This window comes from Rhineura floridana, chromosome 5, assembly GCF_030035675.1.
Source record: "Rhineura floridana isolate rRhiFlo1 chromosome 5, rRhiFlo1.hap2, whole genome shotgun sequence".
NCBI classification, from domain to species: Eukaryota; Metazoa; Chordata; class Lepidosauria; order Squamata; family Rhineuridae; genus Rhineura; species Rhineura floridana.
In genome coordinates, this window is record NC_084484.1 from 134,113,643 (window position 1) to 134,132,300 (window position 18,658).

Consider the following 18,658-nt stretch of genomic DNA (forward strand, 5'->3'; position numbering starts at 1 on the left):
GATGAGGAGGGAAAAGTGGAAAAGGCAAACTCAGGCACCAGTTCCTAAACCACAGATATTAGTTATTTTGGGGTCAGTTAATAGTGTGCGGCAGTACCATGGGTTTCAAGCCTCCATTCATTCCTTCTGGATGTCCGGTTCTTGGATAGAATCCAGTGTGGTTTCTGATTTCAACAGACTAAAAACCCCTTTGTAACCCTAGTGGTCATCTTCTAGACCAGCCTTTCCCAACCAGTGTGCCTCCAGATGTTGTTGGACCACAACTCCCATATTTCCTGACCATTGGCAATGCTGGCTGAGGCTGATGGGAGTTGTAGTCCAACACATCTGGAGGCACAGTGGTTGGGAAAGGCTGTTCTAGACCAAAGGTGGCTAATCTGAAGCCCTCCAGATGTTAGTTTAAAACTATTTCTATACTGTGTGTAATTACAAGATGGTGTATTATACAGCCACAAGGGTGGCTGTATACTGTAGCTAGCGTGGATTTTTCCGATTCCACAATGTTAAATTGAAAATACCCCACGTGCCGTCTTGATGCTTCCTATAAGCTCATTTCAAAACAAAACCTTACAAAACTTACAGTCTGAACTCAGAAACGCTTGCTTAACAACCCTCTAAATTTTCATGGTGATACACAAAACAGTCAGAGAGAATAGAGAGTTCAAAGTCTAAAAAGAGAGAAAAAAAACCCAGATCCCTTTCGGACTTTTTTCCTCTCAGAGTTCTCATAATCTGTTGAAATTCATTAGAAATCAGCCATGTTCACAGAGTACCTATAATCCTATTACTGACCTTGCCCCATACTCTGACCTTCATCTTCTGCAGTTTAAAAGTTAAAAAAAATGCCTTACTGATTTTTAATTTAAGAAATTTTGCATTGAACTCAATGATAGTGTCGTGCATGCTCAGTAAGAACCGATTGTCAGTGTTCTGAAAGCCAGACTCACAGATGCTTCGCTTGGCTCATTAGAAAGCCACACACACATCAGACTTCATGGCTTCCCCCAGAGAATCCTGGGAAGTGTAGTTTGTGAAGGGTGCTGAGAGAAGACTCCTATTCCCCTGACAGAGCACCAGTGGCCAGACTGGTTGAACAGTCAGCCACTGTGATTAAAGGTCTGTGAGCGGAACAGGGCATCTCCTAGCAACTCTCAGCACCCTTCACTAACTACACTCCCCAGGATTCTTTGGGGGAAACCATGACTGTCCAAAGTGAAATAAAGGTCTTGTGTGGATGTGGCCAGGGACTGCTTTAGTTTAAATTTGGGTGGGAGGCTACATGTGGCTGCTGTAGAATCAAAAGGTGGGGGAAAACGTTGAAAAGCAATGATACTGTTCACAATGTTTTCTTTTTGGAAAGGAAAGGGGCTTCCCCTCAGTCCAGTGCCCACCCATCCAATATCCTCCTCTTCCCATCCTCCCACCCTCCCTGCCCCTCCCCTGGATCAGTGTTTGACTACTACTTGGGAGACCAGGGTTCGAGTCTGAACACAGCCATGAAGCTCACTGGGTGACCTTGGGCCAGTTACTGCCTCTCAGCCTCAGAGGAAGGGAATGGTAAACCACCTCTGAATACTGTTTAGCATGAAAACCCTATTCATAAGGTCACCATAAGTCGGGATCAACTTGAAGGCAGTCCATTTCCACTTTTAAACATGATTGCACAGAAATAAATCCCATTGAACTCAAAGAGTGTGCAAGTGATCAAACCCACCCTCCCTTCTCCTCCCTCCTATCCCCTCCCTCTTACCCCTTCCCTCCCCTTTCCTTTGCCCCTCCCTCCCCATCCCCTTCCAATCCCCTCTTTCCACTTCCCCCTCCCCCCTCCCCTTTGTTACCAAATTCTTCCAAGCTACACAGGAAGTGGATTGGACTGTGAAAGTCCAACCCAAATTGTGTTTGCATTTTGACAAATTTGTAGGGCAGTACAGTATCTCAGAGAGGAGGTCAGGTTTCCTGCTCCCCTGGTGCATTCACTATAGCTGCCCAATTTCCCTGCTTTTTAAAGTTTGATAGAAATATCTGTAGGCTATAGGTACATTCTTAAACCGCAAGGTTTTTTGCGTATTCATGATAAATAATGGCAAATAACAAAACTTCCCTCATCCATGATTTAATTGTGGATGAGGCGGCCGATCTGGCGTTTATTACCGAGACCTGGGTGAGCGATCTGGGAGGTATTAATCTCTCCCAGCTATGCCCACCTGGGTACTCGGTTCAGCATCTGGGTAGATCCGAGGGTCGGGGAGGGGGAACCGCTGTGGTCTATAGAAGTTCCATCCCTCTTGTTAGGCACCCTATCCAGGTGGCTAATGGTCTGGAGTGTCTCCACATTGCGTTGGGTCAGCGAGACAGACTGGGAATACTGTTGGTGTACCGTCCACCCTGCTGCCCAACAGCCTCCCTAACTGAGCTGACAGAGGTGGTCGCGGATTTATTGTTGCGATCCCCCAAGCTTTTGGTATTGGGGGATCTCAACATTCATGCCGAGACTGCTTTGTCTAGAGCGGCTCAGGACTTCATGACCTCCATGACAGCCATGGGGCTGTCTCAATTTGTTACTGGCCCTACGCACATTTTGGGGCACACTCTAGACTTGATTTTTGCCTCTGGATTAGGGGATGGTGATCTGGGAGTGAGGGATTTTACATCTATTCCTTTGTCATGGACAGATCACCGCCTGTTGAGGTTTAGACTCACAATGTTTTCTTCCCTCTGCAAGGGTGGAGGACCAATTAAGATGGTCCGTCCCCGGAGACTAATGAATCCTGAGGGTTTTCAGAAGGCTCTAGGGAGTTTTCTGGCTGATAAAACTGACGCTCCTGTTGAAACCCTGGTCACTCTGTGGAATACGGAAATGACCCGGGCAGCTGACGCGATCGCCCCGGTGCGCCCTCTCCTTTGCAGAGCTCAATTAGCTCCTTGGTTCACCCCGGAGCTAAGAGTAATGAAGCAAGAAAGGAGACGGCTTGAGTGCAAATGGAGACGAACTCCCGACGGCTGTAACCATGCACATGTGAAGGTCTCTACCAAACTCTATGTGAAGGCAGTGAAGGCAGCAAAGAAGCAGTACTTTGCTGCCTCCATTCAGTCATCTTCTAACCGCCCAGCGGAACTTTATAAAGTTGTTCGAGGACTTTTACACTCTGGTCCTCAGAATGCAATAATACCATCAATAGCCCGCTGTAATGAGTTTGCGAGACACTTCCAAGATAAGATCATGAACATCCGCCGGGACCTCGACTCCAACATTGTAGCAGTTGAACCTAATGAGGTGTCCAGAGCACAGTCTTGTCCTGTTTTATTGGATGAATTTCAGTTGGTACAGCTCGAGGATGTGGACAAGGTGCTTGGACAGCTGCGGGCGACCACTTCTGCTCTGGATCCTTGCCCCTCGTGGCTAATAAAAGCTAGCAGGAATGGAACAGCCGGCTGGGCCAAGGAGGTGATCAATGCCTCTTTACGAGAGGGAGTGGTACCACTCTGCCTGAAACAGGCAGTGGTGAGACCACTCCTAAAAAAACCCTCCTTGGACCCTGACAACCTTGACAACTATAGACCGGTAGCAAATGTTCCATTCCTGGGCAAGGTTCTAGAGCGCTGATGTCCGACCTACCCTAGATGGGGTTACATTCCCCCTAAAGGACCAGGTCCGTAGTTTGGGGGTCTTATTAGATCCGCTCCTGTCACTGGAGGCTCAGGTAGCCTCGGTAGCACGGAATGCGTTCTACCAGCTTCGGCTGGTAGCCCAACTACGACCCTATCTGGACAGGGAGAACCTCGCCACAGTTATCCATGCTCTGGTAACCTCTAGATTGGACTACTGTAATGCACTCTACGTAGGGTTACCTTTGAAGACGGTTCGGAAACTTCAGCTAGTGCAGAATGCTGCGGCCAGAGTTCTTACTTGGACTAAAAAATCTGACCATATAACAGCTGTCCTGGCCCAACTGCACTGGCTACCAATATGTTTCCAGGCCAGATTCAAAGTGTTGGTTCTTACCTATAAAGCCCTTAATGGCATCGGACCGCAATACCTGATGGAACGCCTCTCCCGCTATGTACCTACCCGTTCGCTACGCTCGACGTCGAAGGCCCTTCTCCGGGTCCCAACTCATAGGGAGGCCCGGAGAGCAATAACTAGATCTAGGGCCTTCTCAGTGGTGGCCCCCGAATTATGGAACGCCCTCCCTGACGAGATACGCTTGGCGCCTTCTTTGTTATCGTTTCGGCGCCAGGTAAAGACCTACCTCTTTGCCCAGGCATTTTAATTGTAATTTTAATTGTAATTGTAATTTTACTGTAATTTCTGTCTTAACTGTGTTTTTAAAATGTTTTTATAGTTGCATTGTACCCACACTCACCTGTATTTTAATGTGGTTTTATTCTGCTGTACACCACCCTGAGAGCTTTTCGCTATAGGGCGGTCTAAAAGTACAATAAATAATAAATAAATAAAAATGCTTGGGGTGGTAATCAGTGCTAGTCTTACTCAGAATAGTCTCATTGAAGGTAATAGACTTAGGTTTGTTAATTTCAATGGGTCTACTCTGAGTAGGATTTAGTTGACTACATCCCATTAAAATTATATTACTTATGGAACAAATAAAATAGCAACCAACATTAGGCCAAAACAGACATATTACAGGCTTGTAATTTTTTATGTTCACAATTTATAAATATTCTTCTAAATAAATATAAATAAATATGATGTTATTGTGGTCAACTGGTATCAATGTTGGCTAAGGCCAGAGAGAATAAAGTTTTAGCAGAAGCTGAAATGCCATCAGTGTTGTTGCCTGTCCTAATTCAAATTATATATGAACTACAACTCTCATAATGCCTTATCATTGCCCATGATGGTGGGCCTGATGGGATTTGGAGTCCAATAACATCTGGAGGGTCACAGGTTCCCCATCTATACTCTAAACTCTGCAAGACTCTATGGTTTGTTTTTTTCCCCAGCAGCAGTGCTGTAAATACCACTGCAATGGACTCTACGCAGTGGGCTTTTTGTTCACACCACTGCCACCAATCAATGTTAGTGGGCTGGCCAGCCACTCAAAGGCTTCACAGGCCCTTGTTCTACAGGGAGCCAGGGAACTGCTGATACTTCTTTTGAACGGTTTTTGAGAGATCATATCACCACTAAATTGCCAGCAGGAACTGACAAGAACGAAGAGCTCAGATTTCAGCTGGATCTGCCCCTTACTTAGTATTGTTGTTGTTATATGGCTTCAAGTCGATTATGACTTATGGCGACCCTATGAATCTTTATATATCTATTCATAGGGTTTTCATGGTAAGAGGTATTCAGAGGTGGTTTACCATTACCTTCCTCTAAGCCTACAGCACCTGGTATTCCCAGGCGGTCTCCCGTCCAAGTACTAACCAGGCCTGATCCTGCTTAACTTCAGAGATCAGACGAGATTGGGCGTGTTTAGGGTAGTATGGCCGTAGGCTCTTATTTAGTTATTTTAACAAATTATACCTCACTTTTTTAAAAATAAACTCAGTAGCTTACAAAAAAGTTCATAAAATACCCCAAACACAGTAAAAACAGTTCAGTTGCTAAAATCAGTCACATGCAGTACAGAAACCCAAAGGCAATTTGACATCAAAAACAGGGAGATAGAACTTTAACCTACATTGAAAGCTTGGCAAAATAAAAAGGTCTTGATAGCTTGCCTGAAGCTCCAGAGAGAGGAAGCCAACCAAGTCTGTAGAGAGAAAGTTCCACAAGTTCTTGGGTGGCATAATAGAATAGGCCCTGTCTCACACCAAAGCCACTTGTGCTTCTGAATGTGGTGTGATGCATAGCATTACCTTAGATGCTGAATGCAGTGGTAGGATGCCATCTTCAAGTGCCATGGTCCCAAATTGTTTAGGGCTTTCTAGGTAAGATTCAACACTTTTAGTTGAATCCCAGAAACAAACTAGAAGGCAATGCAAATGAAACAAACCTGTGGTGAAATGTTCAACAATGTGGGCTTCAGAAATCTTTCTAGCTGCTGCGTTTTGCGGAAGTTTTTGAATGCTTTTCACAGGTGGCCCCCGTGTAGAGTGTGTTACAGTAATCCAGTCGGGTGTGACCAAGGCATGTGTGACAGTGGCTGATTTGTTTTGTCCCGGAAGGGATACATCTGCTGAAGCTGTGCAATAGCATTCCTAGCAGTGGCTGCTACCTGAGTGTTCAGGAGTAAGGCTGGGTCCAGAAGACTCCCAGCCTGGGGATCTCATAATTCCAAGGGTATACAAGCCCATCCAGAAGAGGACATACTCCTAGTCCCAGATCTTGCAGATGTGTAAAGCAGACTTTCCTCTACAGATGTGTCCTCCTAGAACATGAACAGTAGGGGATGGAGCCATTGAGCTTGTATTAAAAATTTCATGTCACAAACAGTAATATTTGTAACTAGTGGGTAACTGACAATCTGTTGAAATATGCAAGCTGAATGTACAAACTGTCTAGTCAGTTTGCTCCATTCAAGGAAATTGGTTCTTCCCTGCTTTTTAGCATGCCTAGATTTCTTCCATCTGAATGAAGTAGTCATCGTGATCTGGGAATAGCCATGGTTGAGTTTATTGCATTAATCATTGGGTTCTATGCAATAGTCTTATGTTTCAAGGAATGATCTGATCAGGAGTCATTTTTAAAAGTAAGCATGGTCAGACCACTATCTGGTAAAGATGGATCTCTCGATGCCACACGCCCTCCGCAGGGGTAAAGGTCCTATTAGAATGGTCCGCCCCAGGCGCCTGATGGATCCAGATGGTTTCCTGACGGCGCTTGGGGAATTGGAACCTGCTGAAGGTCGCCTGGTCGAAGCCCTGGTGACGGAGTGGAATGAGAGGTTAGACCGAGTGGCTTCGAAACGTCCTCTCCCCCTGAACAGAACTCAGGTAGCACCATGGTACACACCATGGTTGCGTACTTTGAGACAGGAGGTGAGACGACTAGAGCGCCGGTGGCGGAAGTCGCGCTCCGAAGATGCTCGGACACAGGTTAGAGCAGCAATAGCTGCCTACCAGGTGGCAGTAAGGGCAGCAAAGAGGGAATTCTTTGCTGCCTCTATTGGATCAGCAGAGTGCTGTCCCAGGAGGTTGTTCCAGGTGGTCCGAAGCCTGGTCGGTCCAGTTGCTCAGGAACCCTTGGAACAGTCCAAGGCCTCCTGTGACAAATTGGCAAAGCACTTTGCTGATAAAATCGAGCACCTGAGGAGCTCGATTCCACGCGCCGTGGATACAGTGAGTGAGCTAGAGTTGGCCAGTTGCAAACCGGTCAATTGGGAGCGATTTCGGCCTCTTCCATCTGAGGATGTGGACAAGGTGCTCTCATCTGTAAGGCCTACCACTTGTCTACTTGATCCTTGCCCGTTGTAGCTCCTTATGAGCTGCAAAGAGAGATTGGGAGAGGGGATCAAGGCTATGGTTAATACATCCTTGCAAGAGGGTGTTATGCCACTAGCCCTGAAGGAGGCTATTATAAAACCCATCTTAAAGAAGTCCTCCTTGGATCCCCAAATTTTAAACAACTTTCGCCCAATTTCGAATTTACCATTCTTGGGCAAGGTCATTGAGCGAGTGGTGGCAAATCAGTTGAAGACACACTTGGATGAAACGGATTATCTAGATCCATACCAATCGGGTTTCAGGACTGGACATGGAACTGAAACAGCCTTGGTCGCTCTGGTAGATGATATGAGGAGGGCATTGGATAGGGGAGAATTCACCTTCCTTGTCCTCCTGGATCTCTCAGCGGCTTTTGATACCGTTGACCACGGTATCCTTTTAGATTGCCTGGAGAGTTTGGGTTTGGGAGGCACGGTTTTACGGTGGTTCCATTCCTTTCTCTCCGATAGGCATCAACAAGTAGCATTGGGTGATGAGGTTTCAGACCCTTGGCCTCTCAATTGTGGTGTGCCACAGGGTTCTATCCTCTCTCCCATGCTATTTAACATCTATGTAAAGCCGCTGGGAGCGATCATCAGGAGATTTGGGCTGCAGTGCCACCAATATGCTGATGACACTCAGCTCTATCTCTCATTTAAATCTTCACCGAGGGGGCTGTGGAGACCGTATCCAAGTGCCTGGAATCCGTGAGTGGATGGATGGGTAGGAACAGGCTGAAACTGTACCCTGATAAGACCGAGGTACTACTTGTGGGAGACAAGGGAGGGTTGGGAGATGTTGACCTGGTGTTTGGCGGGGTGAGGTTGCCCCTACAGGACCAGGTCCGCAGCCTCGGGGTCATTCTTGATTCCAAGCTGTCCATGGAGGCTCAGATTTCGGCTGTGAGCCAGGCAGCTTGGTATCAATTACATCTTATACGTAGGCTGCAACCCTACCTCCCTGTTCAACAGCTCCCACTCGTGGTACATGCCCTGGTCACCTCTCGATTGGACTACTGTAATGCGCTCTACGTGGGGTTACCCTTGAAAACGACCCGGAAATTGCAACTTATACAGAATGCAGCGGCGCGCTTACTTACCAACAGCTGCCGCCGTGATCACATTACGCCGGTGTTATTTGATCTACACTGGCTGCCGGTTGTTTTCCGGGCCCGATTCAAGGTGTTGGTATTAACCTTTAAAACCCTGTACGGTTTCGGCCCAGTTTACCTGAAAGAGCGCCTCCACCGCCACCAATTATGCCGCCTGACCAGATCAGCCACGCAAGGCCTTCTCTCAATCCCACCAACCAAAACAGCTAGGTTGGTGGGTACTAGGGAGAGGGCTTTTTCTGTGGTGGCCCCCACTCTCTGGAACTCCCTCCCGTTTGATCTTCAACACGCCCCTTCCCTGGATGTATTCCGCAAGGCCCTGAAGACGTGGCTATTTCAACAGGCCTTTGAGATCCTTGGGATGGGTTAATCTCCATGATTTTGTCATCTATTATATGCTGCAAATGTAAATATTTTATAAATGTATTGATGACTGTCCAGTGTTTTATTTATTGAGACTAGTGTGACTGCATTTGATATTATTGTATTTTATCTCATTTTAATGTACGTCGCCTAGAGTGGCTATCTGCCAGATAGGCGACACACAAATTAAATATTATTATTATTATTATTATTATTATTATTATTATTATTATTAATAATAATAATAATAATAATAATAATAATAGCAGTGGTTTTTTAATCTAGAGTCTTGCTCTTCTTGGCCAGATAGTTTTACTTGGTTTTTCAAAGGAGATATATTAATGTTAGATTATGAAGTTCTAAGTAAATGATTGTGGTAGTAAAGATTCCATGAGTATTTGGGATGGATAAGAAGCCACTGTAGTGAAACATCAGAGTCCTAATTTGTAAGTATATTGATCCAGAATTAAGCACGAATTAATTAATTTTGTAGTAGATCAACAAAAAAAATAACAGAGTTTTGGCTCAAGAACTATTAAACAGCTTTCTAAATTGTTTTTATACTTGAAGGCAATCTAAAATTATACATCCATATTTTTAATTTGTGTGCTTATATTTAGTAACTGTACTTGAAGGTACTTGTGGATGGCATAGAGTTTTGATATCTGCTCATAGTCACTTCTATGTGAGCGGCTTATGGACTGTCAAAAATAAAACTAGAGAATAGTCTTCTAGCATTTAATGTTTTTGTGTTCCCTTGAGAGTGAGCCAATGTATTTAGATGGAGAACCTGTTAGTCTTAAAGATACTGGGTGTAGGGGAGCATCCAAGGGAGTAGGGTAAAAATATGCAACCCTGCTATCACCTTGAAAAAGAAACATTGCATACTGACGGTATGGACTTTGAGTGGCTTGTTTCCTACTGAGGTCCGCCAAAATATATCCCAGACCCAAGAGGGGGGTCAAAATTTGTAGCCACGAATGCAGCTGTAATAATTTTTACAGTAAGTTTTGTTTGTCTTGTACATTGAACTAAGATTTTGTGATTATTTATTTTTTACTTACAGAAACTTGGTTTGAACCAGTGGAAAAATTCTTCATAATTGCTACCGTGATAACGGCTGCTGTTTTGTTTTTGCTACAGTTTGGTTTTGTTGGTAAGTACTCAATTCCTTATTCTTAACAAATGCTGAATATTGTTCTATAGTGAAATGCTTTACATATATGTAACAATGGAGTAAAAAATTAATGCCTTACATAATTTAAAAATGTGTAAGGTTTCACATTTTGGGTGGCTTATATAATCACTAACTAACATTTTCCAGAAAAAAAAAGTTTGTATTATAATTAATTTGAAGTCTGTTACCCTTTATTCTATGACTTCTATGAATGGTAATTAATACCTTTTATAATCTCCAATATAAAGGAAGTGTGTGGTTATCTATGGCTGTTAGTTCAACATCTTAGTAATACACTAAACTTAGTGGTACAATGAACAATAAGAGGGTACAGTATACTATCATACTATAGAAAGCTTTTCTTCCTTTTAACAGAAATATATCTGTTCCGTTGTACCAGAAAATTTTACCTCCATTTGTGTCTTTGGATCACTATACAGAAGAATAGGTCTGCTGAATAAGAGCAATCCAGTAACAGCAGAACACACATCCCCAGTCATTTCCACCCCATCTCTCTCTCACCTGGGCCAATATAGACAGCCTCTCTTTAAGGACTTCACTACCAACAGACTCTCACCCAGTGAGGAGATGAGCACCGTCACCAGCATACCTGACGCACACCACCTCACAGGGAACATCCTAGTCAATCAGATACAAATAAAAATAATCTAATTCTCTTAAAGAACAATAATCCCCCAAGAACAACAAATTAAAAAGGGAATGGTGCCTGCCCTCTCATGACCCCAAAGTGGTGTCCCAAAAGGGTTATCCCCTTTGGTGTCAAGAAATGCAAAAAGCAGCAAGCACCCAAAACAACCCAAAGTAAAGAGAGATAAAATCTCAATATACTTTAAAATAATTTATTTCTAGAAATAGCTCAATGTATTTCGGCCTTTGGTTCTTTTAGGCCTTCATCTGGGGTCAAATTAAAATGTAAAAACAATATGCAGAGATTTCTGATAGTGCAATCACTTTTTACCTTCACTTGTCTTCAACTGTTACATCCCTGTTGTAACATCTTGCTGACTTGTAAGCCACATGACACAGTATTGTCCTGGTGTTCCTGTAATTTCCGCCACCACCTTCTGTTTTCTTTTCCTAATCTAATTTCTGACAATTTTTCTGTCTTTTGTGTAGTATTTACAGTGCAAATGTGACCCATTAATGTTTACACTTGAACACTGCAGTGGTATTAGCCTGCAGAACAGATTTGGAACCCGGGGAAGGGGGCGGGTATTGGCTGTGCAAACAAGAAATAGGCAACTGCTCCTTCCTTTCCTGACATTCCCCAGCTTAGTCATTTAATCTTTTTTGTAGGAGGGTTGTTATCCCTGACGCATGCCTACACATCAGTGCTGCTGTGAACAACCAGATTTTTTTAAAAGACAAAACAAAACAAGGGGCTGCTGCCTCTCCTCACTTTGCTTGCCAACTCTACCTATCCTCACCAAATTCTCCTCACCAACTCTAACTCCCCCCATGGTAACCCCTTAGACCTTCCCTTTCACCTCCTGAAGTTACTAAGCCATCTTCCTTTCTGCCCTTTCGACCTCGCTAATCCCGCTCCCTTTCAAACTCACTAAGCCCCCCTTTCCCCTCTTTTGACCTCGCTAAGCCCTCTCCCCCTCCCCACTGTAGACCTTGGTAAGCCCCTTCCCTTTCCCCCCTTTACACCTTGCTAAGCCTCCTCCCTTCCCCTCTGTAGACCTTTAGACCACATGGCCTAGGGATTGAGTGAATGACCAGGGTGAGGCGAGTGAGTGGAGCAGCAGCAGTGGTGGCTTGGGCAAGCTATGGATCAGGCTGCTGGGAGGCCTTGTACCTTCCGAGGCCTTCCATGAAGTAGGTCGGCCAGGCTATCGCTGCCCACTGATACTCACATGTTCTTGTGGATATCTGCTCGGTCTCCTACCCTCACTCAGATCTGCTGAAATTTGAAGTACTTGTTTGTTCACTCACCACCCCCTCCCCCTCACGCCCCCAGGCACTCACATTCTCCACCCCAGCCCATCTGCCTTGGCTGTTGTGCCACTGCCGGCCTCCCACCGACCCACCCAGGCTATTGCCACTGCTGCATAGCCTGCCTGCTTGCTCATTCACTTACTTGCTAGCCCCCCATAACCCTCTAGGCACTCACACTCCCCACCCTACTCCAGTTGCCTTGGCTGTTGAGCTGCTGCCAGCCGTCCATCCAGCTACCCAGGCTGCAGCCACTGCATAGCCCACCTGCCTGCTCATTCACTGCCACCTCCAGGCACTCACAGTCCCCAACCTGCTTGCCTCAAGTGTTGCGCTGCCACCCAGGACACCCTATACCTGGTCAGCCCTCTTTGTGTCTTGCCGCCCTGGTGCTTGGCCCTGATTGTGACGTCACGCTGCTTGTCTTACCTTTTTATTATATAGTAAGAAAAAAAAACCCTGCAAACGGGCATTTAGGTCTTGCTTGTGGAATTCCTGGAGGCATTTAGTTGGCCACCATGGGAAATAGGATGTTTGACTTGATAGGCATTTCGTCTGATCCCGCAGGGCACTTGTTATGTTCTGATGTGCTTCAGTTATGCACAACTTTGTAGAAGGCTCAGGCAGCACTAGAAAAGGGCAAGATGTGTCATGAGGGTACCAGTTGATTCAGCAGCAGCTATTTACTACACATCTAATTCCAGAACTCAGTATTTTATGCTATAGCAATCTAAGGGGGAAGGCAGGTTTTTTTTTTTCTTCTTCAGCAATTTCTTGTGGGCTATTCTCTATTTCAGTGATGCATCTTTTTATGTACAACACCATGTCCATCTGATAACGCTGTATAAATAAATAATAAATGATAAAAATTGAATCCCAGGAACAAGATCCAGTATTGTAGCATGGGGGAGGGAGTGGAAAGAACTGATATGTGCACAAATTCTGATTTTGTAGTCCCTGGAAGAGACCTCAGTGACACCACCCACAAAATGCCCTGTGTAAGTAACAGTCTGTGCAGGTATGTGCTTGAGAAAGCAAGATAGAAAAGTTGCCCAAGAGCAGCCCACATTACTCTCATGCACACCCACCCTAAAGTAGCACAGAGATGCCTTAGAATAATAACATTGAGTAAGGTCTCTTGAAGGTCTTGGTAAAGTATTATCAATATGCCGATGACACGGAACTCTTATTTCTTGTTGTCTGGTTCAGGTGAAGCAGAGGAAATGCTAAATAAAAGGGATGGTTCTATGCCAAAATGGTTGAAGGAGACTGTGATAAGGCTGTTGTTAGAGAAGCCTTCGTTAGATCCTGTGGATCTTAATGACTTCTGACCAGTCTCTATAATCTCCCCTTTTGGGACAAGGTGATTGAGAAGGTAGCAGCTGCTCAGCTTCAAGTTTTCCTGGATAAATCGGAACCCTTTCTAATCAGGCTTCAGGCCTGGTCATGGGACAGAGACTGCCTTGGTTGCTTTTATTGATGACCTACACTTGGTATCAGATAGAGGGAGTGCATCCTTGTTGGTGCTGCTGGACCTCTTGGTGGCTTTTGATACCATCGAACATCGATATCATCCTGCTGGGCGGTCTAGCTGGGATGGGATTGAGAGGCACCGTTTTACAGTGGATCTGGTCTTACCTGGTAGACGGGTCCCAGAAAGTAGTATTGGGGGACTACTGCATGACCCCCTGGCTGCTGGCTTCTGCGGTACCGCAGGATTCCATTCTATCTCCCATGCTCTTTAACATCTATATGAAACTGCTGGGAGAGGTCATCCTGAGATTTGGAGCACAATGTCAGCAATATGCTGATGACACACAACTCTGTCTCTCCCTACCATCTCGATGCAGGGAGGGAGTGCTAATCCAAAACTGGTGCTTGCAGGCTGTGAAGGAGGTTGTGAAGGGCTGGATGTGGGCTAACATACTGAAACTTAATCCAGACAAGATGGAAGTGTTGCCAGTCAAGGGGAAAGCTGCATCAGGGATATGGCTGCAACCTGTTCTGGATGGGGTTGGACTTCCCTTGAAGGAGTAGGTCTGTAGTTTGGGAGTACTCCTGGATCCTGCCTTGCTGCTTGAATATCAGGCAGCTGTGGTAGCCAGGAGTGCTTTTGGCCAGCTCAAACTGGTCTACCAGCTGTGCGCATTCCTGGAAGTGATTGATCTGGCCAGTGATACATGCATTGGTGACACCAAGGCTTGATTACATCAAAGCTATCTACGCCTTGTTCCTTGCTGCCACTCCTCTCATGGATAGGTTCCTCATTGCTCATTTCTGTGCCCACTGGCCTGTGTGTGTTATTGTTTAACGCCAGATAGGTACACAATAACACCACACTCATCCATGATTTGATCGTGGATGAAGGTGCTGATTTGGTGTGCATTACCAAGACCTGGGTGAGTGAGCTGGGAGGAGTTGATCTGACCCACCTTTGCCCACCTGGATACTTGGTGCAACACCAGCACAGGCTGCAGGGATGGGGGGGGAGTAGTTGCTGTGGTCTACAGAACTTCCATCTCTGTCACCAGGAAACCACTCTGTCTTGGAGCTGGCTGTGAGGGCCTGCACCTGGTGTTGGGCCAAGGAGACAATAAACTAGGGTTGCTGCTGGTGTACCGTCCACCCTGCTGCCTGGCAACTTCTCTAACCAAGTTGGAGGAGGCCATCTCCACTGTGGTATTGGAAGAGCCCAGAACGATACTGCTGGGTGATTTCAGTGTCCCCGCTGAGGCTGCCTCTAGTGTTCCGGCTTGGGACTTCATGGCCATAGGGCTGTCTCAAGTTGTCACTGGCCTAACGCATAGGACAGGGCACACCCTCGATTTGGGTTTTCTCCAGATTGAGAAAGGGGTGGTCTGAAGATAGGGGAGGTGGATGTCACCCCATTGTCATGGTCAGACTACTTCCCAGTGAAGTTTAGACTTGTGGCTCGGATCCTTCTCTGCGGGGGTGGTGGTGGACAGATTGTCTGCCCCCGGAGACATAGAATCCACTGGATTCCTGAATGCCCTGGGGGAGTTCCCAGTAGATAGAGCAGGTGACCCTGTTGAAGCCCTTGTCACGCTGTGGAACAGAAAGGTGCGTTGGGCTCTTGATACGGTTGCCCCCGAGTGCCCTCTCCGGCATTTTGGAGCCCGGTTTGCACCTTGGTACATCAGTGAGTTAAGGGCAGTGAAACAGGCTGGACCACAGCTAGAGCGCAAATGGCGAAAGACGTGCTGTGAGGCTGATCAGGCATGAGTAAAACATCATAACCGTGCCTACTGTGTGGCAGTGAGGGCGGCAAAGAAGGCCCACTTCTCTGCCTCCATCGCATCCTCAAGTTGTCATCCAGTGGAGCTTTTCCGTATTGTCTGGGATCTGTTGGCATCGACTCCAGAAAATGGAGTTTTAGACCCTTTGGAGGCGCACTGTGAATTGTTTGCAAGGCACTTTGAGGGTAAAGTTGCTTGCCTCCATAGCAATCTTGATGTCCCATCCACATCGACTATAGTCTCCAGTGAGGTGTCTAGTGCAGTGTCTGCTGCAACTTCTTGGGAACAGTTTCAGTTGATGCAGCATGATGACTGATGACGGAGGAGGTAGGTAGAGAGTGGATGTCATTCAATGAGACAGTTGAATAGAGGGAGGTAACCCAGAATGACGAAAAAGCTTAAGTAAAAAGTCACAGTTTTATTCCATTTGCGTAAATTAAAATTGTATAGAAAAGCCCAATCTCGTTTCGGGTGATCTTATATAGCCTTCATCAGGGGATTTCTTTACTCACATGCTTATTTTAAATTCTTCATTCAAAGTAATGATGATTCAGATTTTATTCAAAAGATTGTAGATTATCAGCAGCACGTTCGTCAGGCTGAATCTAGTGATTTTAATTTATGCAAATGGAATAAAACTGTGACTTTTTACTTAAGCTTTTTCGTCATTCTGGGTTACCTCCCTCTATTCAACTGACTGATGACGTAGGCAAGGTGCTTGTGATGATGCGGCCAGCAATGTGTCCCCTCGACCCTTGCCCTTGGCTTATCGAAGCTTGCCGAAGGGGGTTGCCTGAGTGGATCCAGGGTGTGGTCAACACATCATTGCGTGAGGAAGTGGTTCCAGGCACCGTGAAAGAGGTGGATATCCAACCGCTCCTGAAAAAGCCCACCCTGGACCCATTGGTCTGCGACAATTACTGACCGGTCGTAAATACTCCCTGCTTACGGAAGGTGATGGAGAGGGTTGTGGCGCAACAATTGCAAGTACTCTTGGATGAAACATTATCTTGACCCATTCCAGTCTGGGTTCAGGCCTGGTTATGGGACTGAATCGGCGTTGGTCGTCCTGATGGATGATCGTTATTGGGAGAAGGGCGGGAGTGCGACCCTGTTACTCTTACTTGATCTCTCAATGGCTTTTGATACCATTAACCATGGTATCCTTCTGGGCTGACTTGGTGAAATGGGTATTGAAAGCACTGTTTTAGAGTGGTTCCGATCCTATCTCCAAGGTCGTTTTCAGAGAATAGCATTGGGTGATTGCCTTTCGGCCCCCTGGCAGTTGTGCTGTGGGGTGACACATGGTACCATCTTGTCCCCCATGCTGTTTAGCATCTATATGAAGCCCTTGGGAGCGGTCATCAGGAGATTTGGGGCAAGGTGTCAGCAGTACACCCAGCTCTATTTCTCTGTAACATCTGAATCAGGAGAGGCTGTGCAAGCCCTGGACTGCTGCCTGGACTCTGTTGTGAGCTGGATGAGGACCAATAAACTGAGTCTGAATCCTAACAAGGTGGAGGTGTTGTGGGTTGGTGGTTCCCAAGTTCAGATAATTGGTCTAGGGGTGCTCCTGGATCTATCTTTGTCACTAGAGGCCCAGGTGACCTCAGTGGCTAGGAGTGCCTTTTACCAGCTTCGGCTGGTAAGACAGCTGTGGCTGCTTCTGGACCAGGATAGCATGACCACTGATGTCCATGCACTGGTAACTTCTAGGCTTGATTGCTATAATGCACTGTATGTTGGGCTGCCCTTGAGGTGGTTCGAGAAGCTGCATCTGCTCCAAAATGCGGCGGCGAGACTGCTCACTGGGGTGGAACTGCACTGGCGGCCCATTTGCTACCGGGCCAACTTCAAGGTTCTAGTCTTGGTGCACAAAGCCCTATACAGCTTGGGACCAGGATACCTGAAAGACAGTCTTGCCCCTAATATACCCATTCGTTCACTGCGCTCTGCAAGTGAGAGCCTCCTGCAGATACCATCTTATCAGGAGGTCCATTCCGCACAACATAGGAAATGGACCTTTAGTGTAGTGGCACCTACCCTTTGGAATTCCCTCCCCTTAAATATTAGATAGGTGCCATCTCTGTTATCTTTTCGGCCTATTGAAGACCTTCCTCTTTTAAGAAGCCTTCTAAGTTGAGCCCTTATCCCAGTCTACGTCTGTATTGGGCTCCTACTGGGATGAAGGATAGAATATAAATCAAATAATAAATATATAATAAATAAATTACTGTAACACTCTCTACATGGGGCTGCCTTTGAAAATGGTTCAGAAATTGCAGTTGGTTCAAAATGCAGCAGCCAGAATGTTAACTGGATCGTGGCATGGGGATCATATCACCACTGTGCTTTATCAATTCCACTGGCTTCCGATTTGTTTCCAGGCCTAATTCAAAGTGCTGTTTTTGACCTTTAAAGCCCTAAACGACCTTGGCCCAATGCACCTGAGGGACCGCTTATGCCCATATGTACCTGCCCATGATTTAAGATAAGAACATAAGAAGAGCCTGCTGGATCAGGCCAGTGGCCCATCTAGTCCAGCATCCTGTTCTCACAGTGGCCAACCAGGTGCCTGGGGGAAGCCCGCAAGCAGGACCCGAGTGCAAGAACACTCTCCCCTCCTGAGGCTTCCGGCAACTGGTTTTCAGAAGCATGCTGCCTCTGACTAGGGTGGCAGAGCACAGCCATCATGTCTAGTAGCCATTGATAGCCCTGTCCTCCATGAGTTTGTCTAATCTTCTTTTAAAGCCATCCAAGTGGGGGCCATTACTGCATCTTGTGGGAGCAAATTCCATAGTTTAACTGCACTGGGTAAAGAAGTACTTCCTTTTGTCTGTCCTGAACCTTCCAACATTCAGCTTCTTTGTATGTCCACGAGTTCTAGTATTATGAGAGAGGGAGAAAATCTTTTCTCTATCCACTTTCTCAGTGCCATGCATAATTTTATACACTTCTGTCATGTCTCCTCTGACCCGCCTTTTCTCTAAACTAAAAAGCCCCAAATGCTGCAACCTTTCCTCGTAAGGGAGTCGCTCCATCCCCTTGATCATTCTGGTTGCCCTCTTCTGAACCTTTTCCAACTCTATAATATCCTTTTTGAGATGAGGCGACCAGAACTGTACACAGTATTCCAAATGCGGCCACACCATAGATTTATACAACGGCATTATGATATCAGCTGTTTTATTTTCAATACCTTTCCTAATTATCGCTAGCATGGAATTTGCCTTTTTCACAGCTGCCGCACACTGGGTCGACATTTTCATCATGCTGTCCACTACAACCCCGAGGTCTCTCTCCTGGTCGGTCACCGCCAGTTCAGACCCCATGAGCGTATATGTGAAATTAAGATTTTTTACTCCAATATGCATAATTTTACACTTGTTTATATTGAAT

The 18,658-nt window shown here is 46.0% G+C and overlaps 1 protein-coding gene and 1 pseudogene across 5 annotated transcripts in view; one reads left to right on the top strand and one right to left on the bottom strand.

Moving 5' to 3' along the window:
* The window catches only part of CD47 (CD47 molecule), a 94,285-nt gene that overhangs the window by 19,946 nt on the left and 55,681 nt on the right, over positions 1 to 18,658 (top strand). For all 5 annotated transcript variants that reach the window (XM_061628116.1, XM_061628117.1, XM_061628121.1 and 2 more), the window contains exon 3: positions 9,933 to 10,022. In XM_061628116.1, coding sequence (XP_061484100.1) covers positions 9,933 to 10,022 — 90 coding nt within the window. The remainder of the gene's footprint in view (positions 1 to 9,932; positions 10,023 to 18,658) is intronic.
* Positions 5,344 to 5,462, bottom strand: LOC133386428 (5S ribosomal RNA; annotated as a pseudogene).